At 48.7% G+C, this 16,071-nt stretch overlaps 1 protein-coding gene across 5 annotated transcripts in view; it reads right to left on the reverse strand.

Moving 5' to 3' along the window:
* Nucleotides 1-16,071, reverse strand: part of Plcg2 (phospholipase C gamma 2) — a 135,295-nt gene that overhangs the window by 40,516 nt on the left and 78,708 nt on the right. For all 5 annotated transcript variants that reach the window (XM_021170477.3, XM_021170482.2, XM_021170480.3 and 2 more), the window contains 9 exons: nt 15,015-15,133; nt 13,374-13,459; nt 11,506-11,626; nt 9,775-9,943; nt 8,530-8,634; nt 5,834-5,923; nt 5,179-5,354; nt 4,878-5,078; nt 2,303-2,422 (listed from right to left, as the gene is read on the reverse strand). In XM_021170477.3, coding sequence (XP_021026136.1) covers nt 2,303-2,422; nt 4,878-5,078; nt 5,179-5,354; nt 5,834-5,923; nt 8,530-8,634; nt 9,775-9,943; nt 11,506-11,626; nt 13,374-13,459; nt 15,015-15,133 — 1,187 coding nt within the window. The remainder of the gene's footprint in view (nt 1-2,302; nt 2,423-4,877; nt 5,079-5,178; nt 5,355-5,833; nt 5,924-8,529; nt 8,635-9,774; nt 9,944-11,505; nt 11,627-13,373; nt 13,460-15,014; nt 15,134-16,071) is intronic.

Below are 16,071 nucleotides of genomic sequence, written 5' to 3' on the forward strand. Positions count from 1 at the left end.
ACCAAAGATGTCACGGGCTTCAAGAAGAGAACAGAACTGAAGGGAACGTTTGCAAACGGATCATCTGATCGCGATCTGTTCAGGTTCAAAGATTTATGGAGCGCAAGTGACGGCATAGCGACAGCAACAACAAAAATCTGACAGAAAATGGGCAACGTCTCTAAATAGACATCGATGGCCAACCAGCGAGTGGAAACTGTTAAACCTCACTAAAAATGGAAACCAAAGCCACCACGAGCCAGCCCTCTCATAGGTCAGAAGAGCTGGTATCAAAAAGGTGTGGGGGCGCACGCCTTTGATCCCCACATTCGGAGGCAGACAGAGCAGGCAGATCTCTGTGAGTTCCAGGCCAGCCAGGGCTACATAAGGAGAGACTAGCTCAAAAATAATAGATGGATAGATATATGGATATATGGATGGATGGATGGATGGATGGATGGATGGATGGATGGATGGATGGATAAATGGATACATAGATAGACAGATGATGGATAAATAGATTATAGGCAAATACATGATTGATAGATGATAGATAGATAGATAGATAGATAGATAGATAGATAGATAGATACACAGATGATAGGTAGATAGATGATAGATAGATAGATAGATAGATAGATAGATAGATAGAGATAGTAGATAGACAGACAGAAAGACAGATGTGAGATAAAAGCCCCTGTCCTGGGAACCCAGGGCAAGGCTAGCTGAGAGGGCTGAGCGTGCCTCTGGCATCCCTTGGGTAGATGGCTGAATAGATAACACAGAGCCAGACTTGGTCCTGAACTCCTCAGCTTGTGGCCACACCTTCAACCCTCTGTGCTTCAGCCAGATGCGACCAGTCACTGACAGACAAAAGCATCCTGACTGACAGGACTACAACAGTGAGATTCCTGCCCCTGCGTAGGGCCTGGTGTCCACAGCACGCCCATGAATAAACATACCAACTTCCTTCAAGGCTAAGCGGGAACCACTTAGAGTGTTCTGAAGAAGAGAGAACAAACAACACAGATGCCAAAGAGGCCCAGGGCCTGCCAGCTGTTCCCCTATTCCCAGTGGTGCCACATGGACACAGGACTCTCTGACTGGAGCTGGCACACAGTAGGTCTTCAGCAAGCCAGTAACAATGACCTCCGGGAGGTATCTGAGTAGAAGCCTCAGTGCAGGTAGGAAGGGACAAAAAGGCCCGATGACAGGGGCGCAGGGTAACAAGGTAACCAATTGCAAAACAAAGGGGCAGCAGCGGCACACTGGATACCCCACGGCAGCTGCGCACATCTGGAAGCTACAGAAACATGGGCCCAGAACTGTGACGGCCCAGCCACCAAATATGGACTTCAGAGTGAAGTGACTCGGTCTTTCAAATCAGGCAGGCTGACGCAAGGGCCACCACAGGTCTCAACTGGGCCCCAGCCTCTTCTTGGAGCAGATCCAGGAAAGATTAGCACAGGCTGCGTACGTGTCCTGGAGTTCCAGCTCAGCCAACTCCAAGGCTGTGTGGTACTTGACATGTCACTTAATCACTCCCAACCACTATCTCCTCACTTAGAATAACTGGGTCAGCCCACCACAGACAAGCCAGTGTGGGAAAGTTACTGCCATCGGCAGAACACCTGACGTGAGGCTGGGGAATACTTGTGGGAAAGGGAGGAGTGTGGTGCTAGGGTTGCAATCTGGCACACCTAAGAACAGCAAAGGGAGTGGGGGTCAGGGGAGCAAGCCCAGACCTGGGTTCTATGCCCAGCCCCCACCCCTACATGCTATAAGAAGCCACCGAGCCTCACTGTGCCTCATTTCGTGCCCTAGAAAATAAGGACGGTAGGCTTATCAGTGAGATGGCTGAGCAGGCAAAGCAACTGGCGTGCAAACCCGATGGGCCAAGGGTTCAATGCCTGGAACACGTGGGAAGTGGGGTTGAGAACCAACTCCACAAAACTGTCCTCTGACCCTCAAGTGACCCTATGGAACGTGTATGCCCACATACAACAATAATACAATTTTTGTTTGAAAGAAAGAAAACAAAATGGTGGTCATAGCTCCTAAATCCTGGGGTTACTTGAAGTTAAAACAGAAGGACCATAGAGACTATTTATGAGAGAGAGAGAGAGAGAGCGCTGCACCTATTACTGGGGACACACACAGTTCTGTATATTGCTGTCCTTGCCATTGACAATGGCGTCAAGGTCATGGAGAGGCATCTCTGATTCCACCGGAGTTCTCCCTTCCTCAGGTCGCATTCGTGTCCTTTCTATGTCTCCTCTGGGGAGCACTCACCCTCAGGTACAAACAGTACCCGCACACCTACCTGAAGGTGATGGCATAGGAGTCGGTCCCCTCCCGCTTCCGGATGAGGAAGGCTCCATCTCGGGGGATCCGCATCAGCATGTCCTCCGCTTCCCCCCTGCTCAGACTGTCATAGTACCACCTGCATCCAGAAGAGGAAAACAAGCTGGTGAGGGTCCTCCCAGACTGAGAACCAGCAGGAGGCAATGCCAACAGACAGGGACACCTGGGGCTAACCATGGAAACTGCCACAGAAACCATGCTGTGACTTCCCTGACCTTGCGCACCTCCAAAGACAGTGGTGATTCCTATTGAATTTTTGCTTTATTTTACTGCAGCACTAAGGGTTAATCTAAGGTCACATGCACACCAGGCACGTGCCTTCCCACTGAACTACGGCCTTAATTTCTTGTTCTCTTTTTCATTTTTGAGACAGGATCTTGCTAGATTTCTTTTTCAGGCATGCCATATAACCCTGGCTGGCCTTGAACTTACGATCCACCTGCAGCTCAGCCTCCCATGTAGCTGGGAGTATAGGAATAAGCCCCCCCCTATCTGGAAGAAAGGCAACAAATTTTTTTATCAAGACCCCAGGTGTATGAGGAGGTCAAGGTGAAACTCAGGGACGTCTCTTCTCTGCCCACCTGCCCAGCCCCAAAGGCTGGAGAGCTACAGCAGTGTCGCAGGGGAACATCTGGGGCAGGGAACACAGGTGAGGTTCAGAAAGATTTTGGTTACTAAAGATGCAAAATGACACGTTTGGAAAGGCAACTGGTATGAAAACAGGAAGCGTTAATAATAATCATAATTATAATAACAACAATAATAATAATGTCACTGTAAATTATTCAGCTTCCTCCAAAAGCAAAACTGTTAAATCTACCTGCTTAACGATTGTCTTGGTATTTCTGGAATGTGTTGACTTCTCTGCCAGGGATGGCCTGGAACTCTCTTTAGTGGATAAAAGAGGGAAAGGAGAAAGGAACTCCTCCGTCCTTGTGATTGCTAATTGTAAGTACTATATATCGTGAGTGAGTGAGTGCTATCGTGAGTACTACTGTGAGTACTGCCGTGAGTGCTACCGTGAGTCCTATACTGTGATTCCTTTGACCACGGAGGGAGCCTTGGCAAGCACAGACACAGCAGACCCAAACCGGTCTCTGAGATCAAAGCCCCAGACCTCAGGGCACTGAAAGAGAAGAAAGGGGGAAGAAATCATGGAGGGGAGACAGAAGTGGAAGCTGGAAGGAAAGGAAGGAAGGAAGGAAGGAAGGAAGGAAGGAAGGAAGGAAGGAAGGAAAACAGGAAGGAACCAAAAAAAAAAAAGCTGGGCTGCACACACCTTTAATCCCAGCACTCCCCTCAGGAGACAGAGGCAGGTGGATCTCAGAATCTAAAGCCAGCCTGGTCTACAGAATAAGTTCCAGGATAGCCAGGGCTACACAGAGAAACCCTGTCTCGAAAACAAAACAAAACAGTGAGAGCTGGAGAGATAGCCTAGTGGTTAGAGCACTAATGGCGCTTATGACCCAAGGGCCTACATGGTGGCTCCAAAGTGCCTGCAATTCTGGTTCCAGAGAATCTGACACCCTCTTCTGGCCTCTGTGGGCATCATATACACACCGTGCACATATATGCATGCAGGCAAAACCTCTCATACTCATAAATTTTTTTAGCTTAAAAAAAAAAAAAGAGCCATCCCCACTCCCAAACAACAGTGAATGGTGGCAAACAGGAAATCAATGTTGTGAGGAGGACGAATCAGAGGATTCCGGAGGCACATGGCGGACCAGTGGAGATTCAGAAACTCGGAGAAAGGAAAAGAATGGAGCTGGTCATGAAGGAGCTCCAGGAACCACCATAACAAGTGTCTCGTTTGAACAGGAGCAGCTATGGTCCAGATGGTATGATCCTTCTGTTTCTATCTGCTGAGTGCTGGGGTTACAGCCATGGGCCAGGACACCCAAGTTTATACAGGATTGGGAGGATGCAGCCCAGGATTTTCAAGAAAACATCTCACCAAGATGGAAGCTGCCATGGTGATGGCAGCCATCTTAGCTGCTGACCTCACCAAGATGGAAGCAGCCATGTGACCTAATTTTCCAGGACATGTGGCCTAGTATCTATACAAGGCCAGCCACAAGAAAGAAAGAAAGAAAGAAAGAAAGAAAGAAAGAAAGAAAGAAAGAAAGAAAGAAAGAAAGAAAGAAAGAAAGAAAAGAAAGATCTCTGAAATGAAAAAAAAAAAAAAAAGAGTGAGTGCTCTTAACCAGTTCCCAGGATCCATGGCAGACAGCTCACAACTGTCTTTAACTCTAGCCCTAGGGGATGCATCTCCCTCTTCTGGCTTCAGCTGGCACCTGTACTCGCATGTACATACCACACATGCTCGCTTGGGCGTGCAGGCACAAATAAAATAAAATTATTAAAGAACAAGCAAGAGAGAAGAGAGAGAGGGTGGGACAAAGTCTGACAGGTAGGAATAGTTCACATAGACTTCTAAGAACCCACATTGTCAGAGAGAACGGGGTCCTGAAAATGAGAACCCCATAGAGGTCACACCTCCATGGGTCACCCAACCAATCCTAGGAACCTACGGCTTGGACTCGTGTGGGTTGGGGTTGGGCACTGGGTCTGTGAGCCGCAGCTCGAACTCCGCACAGCGCAGGTGTGCCTCGCGGTAGTGCTGGATAAGGGCATAGATGCTGTTGAACGTGAGGTTGTCAGTCAGGTAGTACTTCATGACCCCATTCTCCATAGTAGACCGGATCCGGCAGTGCTGCACCCGGCCAGACCGCCTGTTGGGAATAGAGACAGGGATGTCCCATCAGAGCCAGGCAGGACACAGCCTGACCACACCACCTCCCACCCACCAGCCTCCGAGGAAGGGGGCGTTACCAGAAAGAGAGTGTGTAGTCGTTGGGGAAGGTCTCGCTCTCCCGCACCAGGAAGGTGCCGTCCTTGGCCCCGGTCTCGGCACAGTACTCTTGCAGCAGCTTCTCCGCACAGGTCCTACTCTCCACCTTCTTATGGAACCATTTCTCCCCAAAATGCAGCTCCGTGGGGGGAGTGTCCTGAGCCACAAGCATCCGAAAGGGCTTATTACAGCTCGCTCTGCCCTCTCCTGACACCTCATTGATGGCTGTTTCCAGGAGTCCTAAGGCAGGGTCCCAGTACTAGAAGCCTGAACTCACCCTGGCTCTACTCAAGAAAAAGGCCAAAGATGGGCAGCAGCTAGAGGGAGCATGCAGCGCAGGGCAAGGGGCTGGTTCATCACACCTCTCACCTACACCCTCCGGGGATTGCTGGCATTGGACAAAGGCCAGTCAGACCCCATAGGGCACAGGAAAGAGCCTTGAATCTTATTGGTTAAGCCCTAGGCTAGCTAGCCAATCAGGAAGAGCTAGTTAAGCTTTGCTACCCAAAGCAATATCGCCTTAGAGCTAAGGATGCTCAAGCCAGCCCAGGTATGAGAAGCCACACAGTAAGTCTCCAGGTGGGGATTCTCCAAGGACAAGACCAGAAGGCAGAAGGCAAGCAGGTCTCCACCCACCTGGACCGGCTCCTCCTCCACAGCCTGTTCAATGTCATCACCGAAGGACAACTTGGCGTCAGCAATGGCACAGTAGTGGCGCGTCCATTTCTAGAGAGTCAGGCTGGCATTAGTCTCCCCCAAGGTCTCAGCCCTATTGACTCTGAGGACCTAGGGGACATCACCCCAGCATTCACTGGGGCAGCCCGGTGCCAGTTTTCACATTTATAATGATTTTCTTTTATAAGATCTGCTCTTAAAACATCTACTTCTGGATTCTTGGTATCGTTCAGGACTCTTTAAGTGGGTGGTCTGGGAGCGGATAAGAGTGGATACAGATTTTCTGCTGCACTGACAGTCTGCAGCAGATCAGATCATGCAACCTCACTAGTAACTTTTCCTCATTCACTGGCATTTTCCTCAGTCCTGGAGACTGACTCCGGGAGCCATGTGCATGTTAGGTAAGAGCTCTGCCACTGAGCTACGTCCCCAGCCTGTCACCTGCTTTGTAAGCCTTTCTGGGTCCTTTCAGCCAATTGACCTAACAGCATGTTCTTATTTCACTAATTTTTAAAAGATATTATATAGTGTTATATATTCTAACTATAGTTATTATATAGTGTTATATACTATATATTATATATATATATAGTATAGGTGTGCCAGGTGTGGTGCTGCACACCTTTAATCCCAGTACTCCAAAGGCAGAGGCAGGGGGATTTCTGTGAGCTCAGTGCCAGCCAGTACTACATAGTGAGACCCTGTCTCAAAAAAAATTTTTAATAGAGTTGATTATGACATTTTTCATACAAACATATCATTGTGTGATTAGATCCATCCCCCTATCGCCTCTTTCATGATCCTTCCTCCCTGTGCTTCTCCCATTCCCAACAAATAGCGATATAAACTTTTATACCACTCATATCCATGACACACATACAAATTTAAATACTTATAACTGTATGCATTTATATGTAACAAATACATCGTGTGTGTGTGTGTGTGTGTGTATGTGTATGAATGAAAAGGTGTGTGTGTGTGTGTGTGTGTGTGTGAGTGAGTGCACATGAGTGCAGTGTCCATGGAGGCCACAAGAGGGCATCAGATCCCCTGAGGCTGGAACTAGATATGGTTGTGAGCCACCCATGTGGATGCTGGGCACCAAACTCAAAATACCCTGGAAGAGCAGCAAATGCGATTAGCCTCTCAGACATCTCTCCATCCCCCAGATATTTAAGTTTTCTTAAAAATAGAGAGTCCACATATGAGATAAAGCACCAGTATTCTTGTTTATCTTTTTCACATCCCAGTCTCCACATGTAAATGCTATCATTTCACTCTTAGAGGCTGAATCAGACTCCACTGTGTATGCGTAGCATTTTGTTGAGATTTACTTAAATTTCCCCTATTTCATATTTATAGGGTCCGAGAACAGACAGACCTTTGGATAACTCAAATGAATAGGAGTATCAGGAGGTATGGGAGAAGCATTAAAGCTTGAAAGACTTTATTCCACCACAAATAATAAATAATATTAAGAAAAAGAAGAGGAGGAGGAGGAGGGGGAGGAGGAGGAAGAAAAAGATGATGATGATGATGATGATGATGATGGTGGTGGGAAGGAGGAGAAGGAGATAATAATGAGGATTACCTAGGTTGGGCCCAATCCCAGATTGGAAGGCCACAGCAAGTTGCCTGCTAATAAATGTTGCTAATGCATAGCAGCAAGTTGACTGCTAATCTATGTGATGGGAAAAGGACGTTAGTGAATGCTTTAGCTTAATCCAAAGCCTGCTCCTATATGGACTATGTATTAAAGGGTTGCTTGTCAACTGGTAGGGTTTTGGGAATGACCCACGCCATGAGGGGGTTAGTCCATTTATTGATAAGTTCATAAGTGAACAGACAGTTGGGAGCTGGCCTGGCTGAAGGAGATGAGGCTTTACCTCTGAAGGGCTACTCTCTCTCTCTCTCTCTCTCTCTCTCTCTCTCTCTCTCTCTCTCTCTCTTTGGTTTTTCAAGACAGGGTTTCTCTGTAGCCCTGGTGTCCTGGAACTCACTTTGTAGACCAGGCTGTCCTCGAACTCAGAAATCCGCCTGCCTCTGCCTCCCAAGTGCTGGGATTAAAGGAGTGCACCACCACGCCCAGCTGAAGGGCTAACCTCTTATCTCTTATCTTCTCCGCCTCCCCATTCACCATGAGGTGAGCGAGGCACTTGGCTTGTTCACACATACACAGTTCCCTGTCAGGATGCTCTGCCTCACAGTGAACTAACACAGAAGCAACAGAGCTACGCAGCCACAGACTGAACCCTTCATCTAACACAGAGGACAGGGGGCGATACAGAGAGAAGATCCACAAGGAGCTGACGGTGTCACAGCCCTGTGGGTGCTCCTGTTGTTGCAGTCATAGTAGATACTCCTATTTGGGAAAGGTTTCTGCAAGGTCAAGGCAGGGCAGGGGGTAAGGAGCCCTCAGCTGTGGTGCATCATGGGAGCGTTATGAACGTAGGGTGTATGACATTGGCCTGTGTATAAGTACTTATGATACGGAATATGAAATTATTTGAAAACATTCTAATGCCATAAAAAAAGACAAGTCACATGGCCCCAAGTGGGACAAAGGCAGGGACAGTGCCAGACTTTATGGTAGAAGTCTAGGACAGCTGAGAGTCAGCACCCAAGGCTCTGTGAGGGGAGGAGGGACCCAGACTCACCTGGTCGATGGAGTCCCACATATACAGCTCGCCCTGGGGCTTGTGCTCATCTTTCTTGTCCTCCACATTGACGTCGACGTCACCCTTGGGACCCAGCTTCTTATGCTGAAGGTGAGAAAGTTCACATAGCCCTCCTCCTCACTGGAGACCCAAGTTCAGAGTCTTTGAAGCAACAAGAATTCAGCCACCATCCGCCACCCGGCATGCACTGCTCTCTCCACCTCCACCTTTGCCGGCTCGTCTGTCATGCCCTATAATCTCGGCTCTGTGCTTGGAGAACTCTCCTCCCTCGGAGGTATCCCTCCTTGCCTCTCCATCTTTTGCCCATCCCTGCCTCCTGTCCAGCTGGAAACCTGCTTCTGTTTCCTTATTCTCCAGGAAGTTGTGCTTTTGTGGGAGGTGGGGACTGAGCAAGAGTGAAGAAGTGTTACTGTCGCTTATAGGTTAATAAGCTGTGCTATTTCCCCATCCAATCTCCCAGGTCCCTTCCTCCGTGCTAAATTCTAACTCTTACTTTTTGGAGACCTGTGGAAACCCCACTGGAAATCCCCGCCATGCAGCTACAGTAGGACATCAGGATCCTTAGTCCCCAAATCACTTTGGGGACCAAAGCCCAATGCTCCTAAAACATTCTACCTCGTATGAGAAATATAAACTTGTGCGTGCTTTATTTCACTACTCATCTGGTCTTTTTATCCTAACAACGCAAGTATGCAAATGTTGATGTCCCCAAAGTCCGATAAAAAAAACTCATGTGTCGCCTCCATAGAACAAGAACACCAGCCCCAGCATCCCATTGTCACTCAAACCCTGTTAAGCAGCTATCCACATCTCACATAGTGTGAGAGATCCCAAGGGCAGGAATGGGGCCTGAGCCATTGGAACCCCAACACTCACACAGCTTCCATTTGCTTCATTTTTAAGACAGAGTCTCACTAGGACAGAGCCTCCAGCCCAAGCAGGCTGGAACTCATCGTCTTCCTAAGTTAGAATTGGTAGTATGAGCCAACCATTCTGCGCACACACACACACCCAGAACTGCTCCTACCAAGGTCACTATGTAACTAGATTCTATATCATCCCCATTACCAGAGGGGCACAGAGGCACCCAGAGGTTAAATGATCAAGATCTTACCAAGATCAGAGAGATGGTAAGGAAGATGGGACCTGGAGTCTGGCACCAGACCTCTGACACGGACCCTCAATGATGGCAGTCCCAGGTAGACAGCAGCCCCACACACCTACCTTGATAATGATCTTCTCACGAAGCTGACTGGGTGAGGGCAGCTGGTCAGCACTGGCCTCTGTGGGCTTCGTCAACAGCATGTCTCCTAACACTTCCTTGAACACCTTGGCCATGTGACGTTGCTGCTCCACACTGCAGTGTTCCTCGATAGACAAGATCACGGGGAAGCTGCAGGTGGCACAGGACAGAGTCAGCAGGGGGACAAGATCCAGGAACCTTTCATCATTGCCTCTATTGGTCAGAAAACACCCATTTCTCAGGCACTGGGGCAGGGTGGTCAGTAATTGGGATTGCTGAAGCATGATCCCAGTTGAGCCCCCTTCTCTCTGTAAATCCATTATAGCAGCATCTTTTCCTCATGATAGGAAGCTAACAAAGTCTGAGTGGGCATTGACCATCTCTGGGAACACAGGGTCCCTCGGGGCTTCAGTGGCTGATAGAGAGAGGAATGCCCAAGGAAGGGCTGAGGCTACATGCGGAAGGATGTATATGAGCCCTGTAGTCTGGCTAAAAGGCACCCTGAGGAGAAAAGATGCTTGCAGCAGCATCCCTGTCTCAGCCCCGCCCCACACTCGATCCAAGGAACTCAGGCAGGAATCACCTCAGAAACCTCCAGTCCTATTTACTGAATGCTGACCGTGCCTGGCACCTGGCGTTCAACACACGACCCTTCGAGGTCCATACAGTGATCACCATGGCTGCTAAGATATGAGGATCCTGGCCAAGAACCACAAAGGCTGGCCATTCACAGAGCAGGGCTATGAGAATTTGGGCATCTTTAAAGACATAGGAATGTTACTAAGAGTATGTTTTTGCTTCAATCCCAGGTGCGGGATACAGAGGATGCTTCAGCTTATCCATAGCAGGTGACTGTGATTTGTCTCATGCTATGCCAGGGGCGTGATTCTGCCAGCTGAAGATACTTTGCGCTTGGAATTCTGGGGACTCTTGAGAGGACATTAAAAAAGGCCAGAGCCCCGACAGAAGCAGAGGCTGAAGCTGGTTGCTGTGGCTGCCATTTGTCAATGGTCGTGAGCAAAGAGATAGGAAAAAGAAAGTGGCTAACCTGCAGACAAAGACTGGACTCGCCCCCAAGGAAGTCAACACCGCTAATCAGCAGGAAATAGTCTAACAGGATTGACATCTCTTTTCCCCTCTCACCTCCTTTCTCTCCTACCTGGTGTTGGGGGGGTTGAAAGGGTTTGGGGTGGAGAAGGGTGGTAGAAAGAAGAACCCAATAAAGTAGCATTTACACTGGACAAACCGGGGAAAAAGGCATCTAGAACTCATGGGTTCTAGTCCCAAGAGATGGCTAAGTGGTTAAGAGCTTATCATAACGCTCTCTCAGAGGACCTCGGTTTAGTTACCAGCACTAACCTCAGGCAGCTCGCAGCCACCCATAACTCAGCTGGAGAACCAATGCCTCTGGCCTACGCTAGCACCTGCACTCATGGGCACATACCCACTCAAACACACAAACACATAGACATAATTACAATAATAAACGTAAATTTTTAAGGGCCATTATCATGTCTTAAGGACACAAGGGCCACTTGACAGTAACTAGCCAAATGGAGCCCAAGCTCCTCCAGACTTTGGGAGAAGTGGGCAGTGTGTGTATATGCATGTGTGTATGTGTGTATCTGTGTCTGTCTGTCCATCCATCCATGCATCCAGTCCTAGCAGCTTTTCCCTTACAGGCCCACACCTCCAGGAAATCAGCCACTGACCTGGAGGTAACAAAGGCGTGGTCTCGGATGGCCTGAACAACATCATCAAACTTGATCTTGGTGGTCCGTGTCCAGCCGTGGTAGATAATGGGCTTCCCGTCAGGCCCGTCCCAGCAGTCCACTGAGGGGAAAACACAGGCCCTCAGCATCAGCCACCATCAACCACGGCCAACAAGAGTGAACCGGTATACAAGACACGTGTTGGGCTGAGGCCATCAGGTTAGGCTCTGGTACCCATAACAGCTCTGTTCCCAAGGCTGACCCAGGTTCACCCACACATCCATGGTCCTATCTACAGACTTGCAGAACGTGACACGCTTCCTGAGAAACTCCTTCTAGTGAGCCATTCATTATAAAATATTCAAAATGGGTTTGATGTGCTTGTGTCTGCTGTTCGAGGCTCCACTCTTTTGCCAGTTAGAAACAGACAGATTTTTTTTTAAAGGTTCAGTCATTATGCAAATGGAAATAAGACGGTGGGAGCATGGTAACAATCCGGTGGATGTCAAAGCTGGTGACTTCTGACTTCATTTTCTCACAGCTTTTTTTTTCCAGAGGAAAAAGCATAAACCCAGGAGGCCTGAGGGCAACTGCTACTAATCTCTGGCACAGAATGAGCAGCTTTGAAACACTTAAGGTGCCATCGATGGTCTGGGCCATTTTCTTAGCCACATACATGGCTATGGCTTAGAAAAGTGTCACCCAGCTTGGTTCCTGGAGAAGCATCATTGAGGCCGTGTCCTTGAAAGGGACAGTGGGATCCCAGCCTCTTCCTTGTCCTCTCCCAGTTTCTACCTTATGGTCAAAGTGTTTGCTCTGCCACGTTTTCTTGCCATGACCTGTCATCAAAGGCCCAAAGCAATGCTCCCAACCCAAGATACAGAACAATACCCCTGCCATTAAAAGCTCATCACCTCAGTTGTTTTACAGTGATAGGATGCTAACTAATCCAGACACATCCAATGGGATGCTGGTGATAGAATGAGTCTGGGAAGGATAGAGCCAAAGATGGGCTGGGGAGATAGTTCAAGGGATAAAGTATTTACTCTGTAAGCATGAGGACCAGAGTTCAAATCTCAGAGCCCATGTAGACAAGAATGGTCAAGTGGAGACAAAGGATGTATGAGGCAAGAAGACTAGCTAGGCTAGAGCTACAGGTTCACTGAGAAATGCTCTCTTAAAAATAAAGAGTTATTGAGGAAAACAACTGCTGTCAACCTCTGGGTTATACACATGGTTATATACACACATGCGAACACATTTACTCATGTGTGCATGTGCACACACAGACACACACACACACACACACACACACACAAAGAGCCACAGAGGTGAGGAGAAAAGGCAGACAAAAGCAAGGCTTTGCCACCTTCCCAGCCACAGACTGCCCCTGACTGTCCCTGTCATGCTTGCTCTCAGACCCTCACCTACAGACAAGTGGCTCCTGGGTGTGGTGTGTCATGCTAACTAGTATGTGTCCGTGTTCCTCTTAGCAGAAAGTGGACCTTGCTGCTGGTCCCCTGCTTCCCACTTTATCAAGACTCTTTCTAGGTGCACCAACCAACCTACTGCCCAGCCGATGTCACTTTTGCTCAGGGACAGTTATTTTTTAGGAAAAAATCCTTAGTCACCTCAGTTCCCTGCCTAGAGTTGCTCTGCATGGGGATTTCTCAGCCTGTCTCCCTCCCCATCTCCCACCAAAACTGAAGTCTCTCTCTCTCTCTCTCTCTCTCTCTCTCTCACACACACACACACACACACACACACATATACACACACACAAGTAAAATAAAATAAAAGCAACAAGCAAGCACTGAGCAATCATAGCTTTGCTTATTGCATCATCTTGGCCAAGACAGAAAACTCACGCTCAATGCAGCGGCAACCAGCACGCAGACAGCGGATATACGCTTCCGTGGAGGACTCACTACGCAGCTGGTCCCCGGTGAGGTACCTGAGGGACAGAATGAGCCGAGTCAGAGAGGCAATCCTGTACACAGTTCATGCTTGGAGACTGTCTGAGTCCAAGATCTTCTGATGGAGAAACACCCAGGCTAAAGTCTGGGCCACACGCACGCCATCCTGAGGCCTTGGGTCCAGAACCACCAATAAGATGTGCACGATAGCTACGTAAGCAATCTGAATGCAATGAAGACAGTATGGACCTTTTGGAGACCTGAGCTGAGGGTGTCAGCAGCAAAGATGAAACAGTGTGTGCTAATGACCCCTGGAGCTGCCCACTGGGCTCTGGGTATCAGCAGAAATAAACCCGTGCTTCATCACTGAGATCTGCGGCCAGCGTGGGCAGGCTCAGCAAATCCTGATAGAATTTACAGTACCATGAACCTAGTCAGCAAAACTACCATAAAATATGTTTTTGTAAAAAACACACAGTAGTCATGTTTCTAGATCTGGCTTATTTCACTCAACATAATGCTTTATGGCTCCATCCATTTTCTTGCAAAGGTCATGACTTCTCATTCCCTCCACAGCCTCGCAAAGTTCTACCGTGATATATGTGTGACATATATATGCATTACATAGGAATTACATTTTCTGTATCCATTCCTCTGTCAGAGCATTTATTGATTAGGTTATTTAAGAGAGCTTTTGATGTTTTGAAAGACAAATGACTATCGCCTTGCCTTCTCTCCAGACCACCTGCCTTCTCAGGACAATTCCTCAGCTGTCTCTAGGCTTGGAGAATCCACCATCCTAAGATAAGAACTCGAGATGCATGACCTACCCATTCCCCTGGAAAAGGGGTCACTTTCCCAAATACCTAGAGGATGACACACGGGGGGGGATTTTCTCATCCCCTGTTTGAAAGAGCACTTTGCAGCCTAGAAGTCAAACCCTCATCCTGAAAGTCTGACTGAACACTGAGGCCAGGAGGCAGCATCCCTGCTCACTCCCTTCATCACCCTACTCATTTGCAATCAGCATAATTACCCAAAGAAGTAGATGAGTTTGGTCACTCTCTGGGTGAAGTGGCCAAAGGCTCCCTGTGACTCTCTGTGACTTACAAGCTGGCCCTCTAGCCTGCTGCTACCCTCCCAGACTCTTCACTCTCACTCCAGCCTTAAAAATGCCTCCCAGCTGTTCCTGCCCCAGGGTCTTAGCACATGCTCCTCTCTCGCAGGAAACTCTCCTTCTCACCCTGCCTCTGTTCAGCCACCAGCTGATGCCTAGGGTTGACATTCACTGGAAGCCTTCTTCTCTAAGCACCAGGGAATGAGACTTCCTCGTTCACTGAGGAGTCCCCACACCTCATAGGCGAAGAGCCTGGCCCATGTCAGATGTTTCCACAAATACCAGCTCACTGGCTGAGTGAACGTTTTGATGGTGTGATGACCAAGTCATAAAACATCAGCTCTGTAAAGTTGCTTAAAAGGCCATAGATACTGGCTGGAAAGAGAGGTGAGTTCCCCGACCCCCTTCTCCGGACCCTCCCCACCCATTCACAGCCAGTTCTGCCCGAGCCACCCTGGGCTCATCCAGAAACTCACGTGTTGTGGGAAGAGGAGATCCAGTAGTGGGACAAGGGGTTGTTCATGTCCTGCATGTCCACTGCATCATACTTCTCGTCCCAGATGCTGTTCTCCCGGGAGAACAGATACGTGAGGAACTGAAAGAGACGACCAGCACGGAGTTACCGTGGCACAGGAGGCACAGAGTCTACTTATTCTTAGCTGGCGCCTGAGCAGCCAGGCCAGGCGGCTCTGACCTGTGAAACTTATAGGTGGTCCCCAGACATCGGTTTCTCGAGGTTTCAGTACAAATGGCTCTGATTGCAGCCATCTTTCTTGTGATGGTTTATATATGGCTGGCACAGGAAGTGGCACTATTAGGAGGCATAGCCCTGTTGGAGTGGGTGTGGCCTTGTTGGAGTGGGAGTGGCCCTGTTGGAGTGGGTGTGGCCTTGTTGGAGTGGGTGTGTGTCTGTGGGTGTAGCCTTAAGACATTCTAGCTGCCCTGAAGTCAGTCTTCCACCAGCACCCTTCAGATGAAGATATAGAACTCTCAGCTCTGCCTGCATCATTCCTGCCTGGACACTGCCATGTTCCTGCCTTGGTGATAATGGACTGAATCTCTGAACCTGTAAGCCAGCCCCAACTAAATGTTGTCCTTACAAGAGCTGCCTTGGTGGTGGTGTCTATTCACAGCAGTAAAACCCTAACTTAGACACTCTGTATCAACATAAGCACCTCCTGGACCTACCCACCATTTCCCTTTTTAACGTGTATCCCAAATGTCTGCTGCTGTCAGAGCTCCAGCTGCCAACACAGAAGCGTTACATTGTTACATCGTATCAGCAACTAAGCCTCTGCAAGTCCAGCACAGCTTTGGAGACAGAACATTCTGGATATGAGAACACCAAAGGATGGAAAGACACCAGGCCTAGGGGCTCAGCTAGGTCATCCCAGATACTCAGGAGGATCAGAGTCAAGGCTTGTCTGGGCTACAGGGAGTTCAGGTCTAGCCTGGACAAATTACTGAGAACCTGCCTCAAAGCAAAAAGAAAAGGAGGGCTGGGGAGTAGCTCAGTGGTAGAGTGATTGGCTA

Source organism: Mus caroli, unplaced genomic scaffold, assembly GCF_978045245.1.
Source record: "Mus caroli unplaced genomic scaffold, Mus_caroli_1 scaffold_10, whole genome shotgun sequence".
Taxonomy (NCBI): domain Eukaryota; kingdom Metazoa; phylum Chordata; class Mammalia; order Rodentia; family Muridae; genus Mus; species Mus caroli.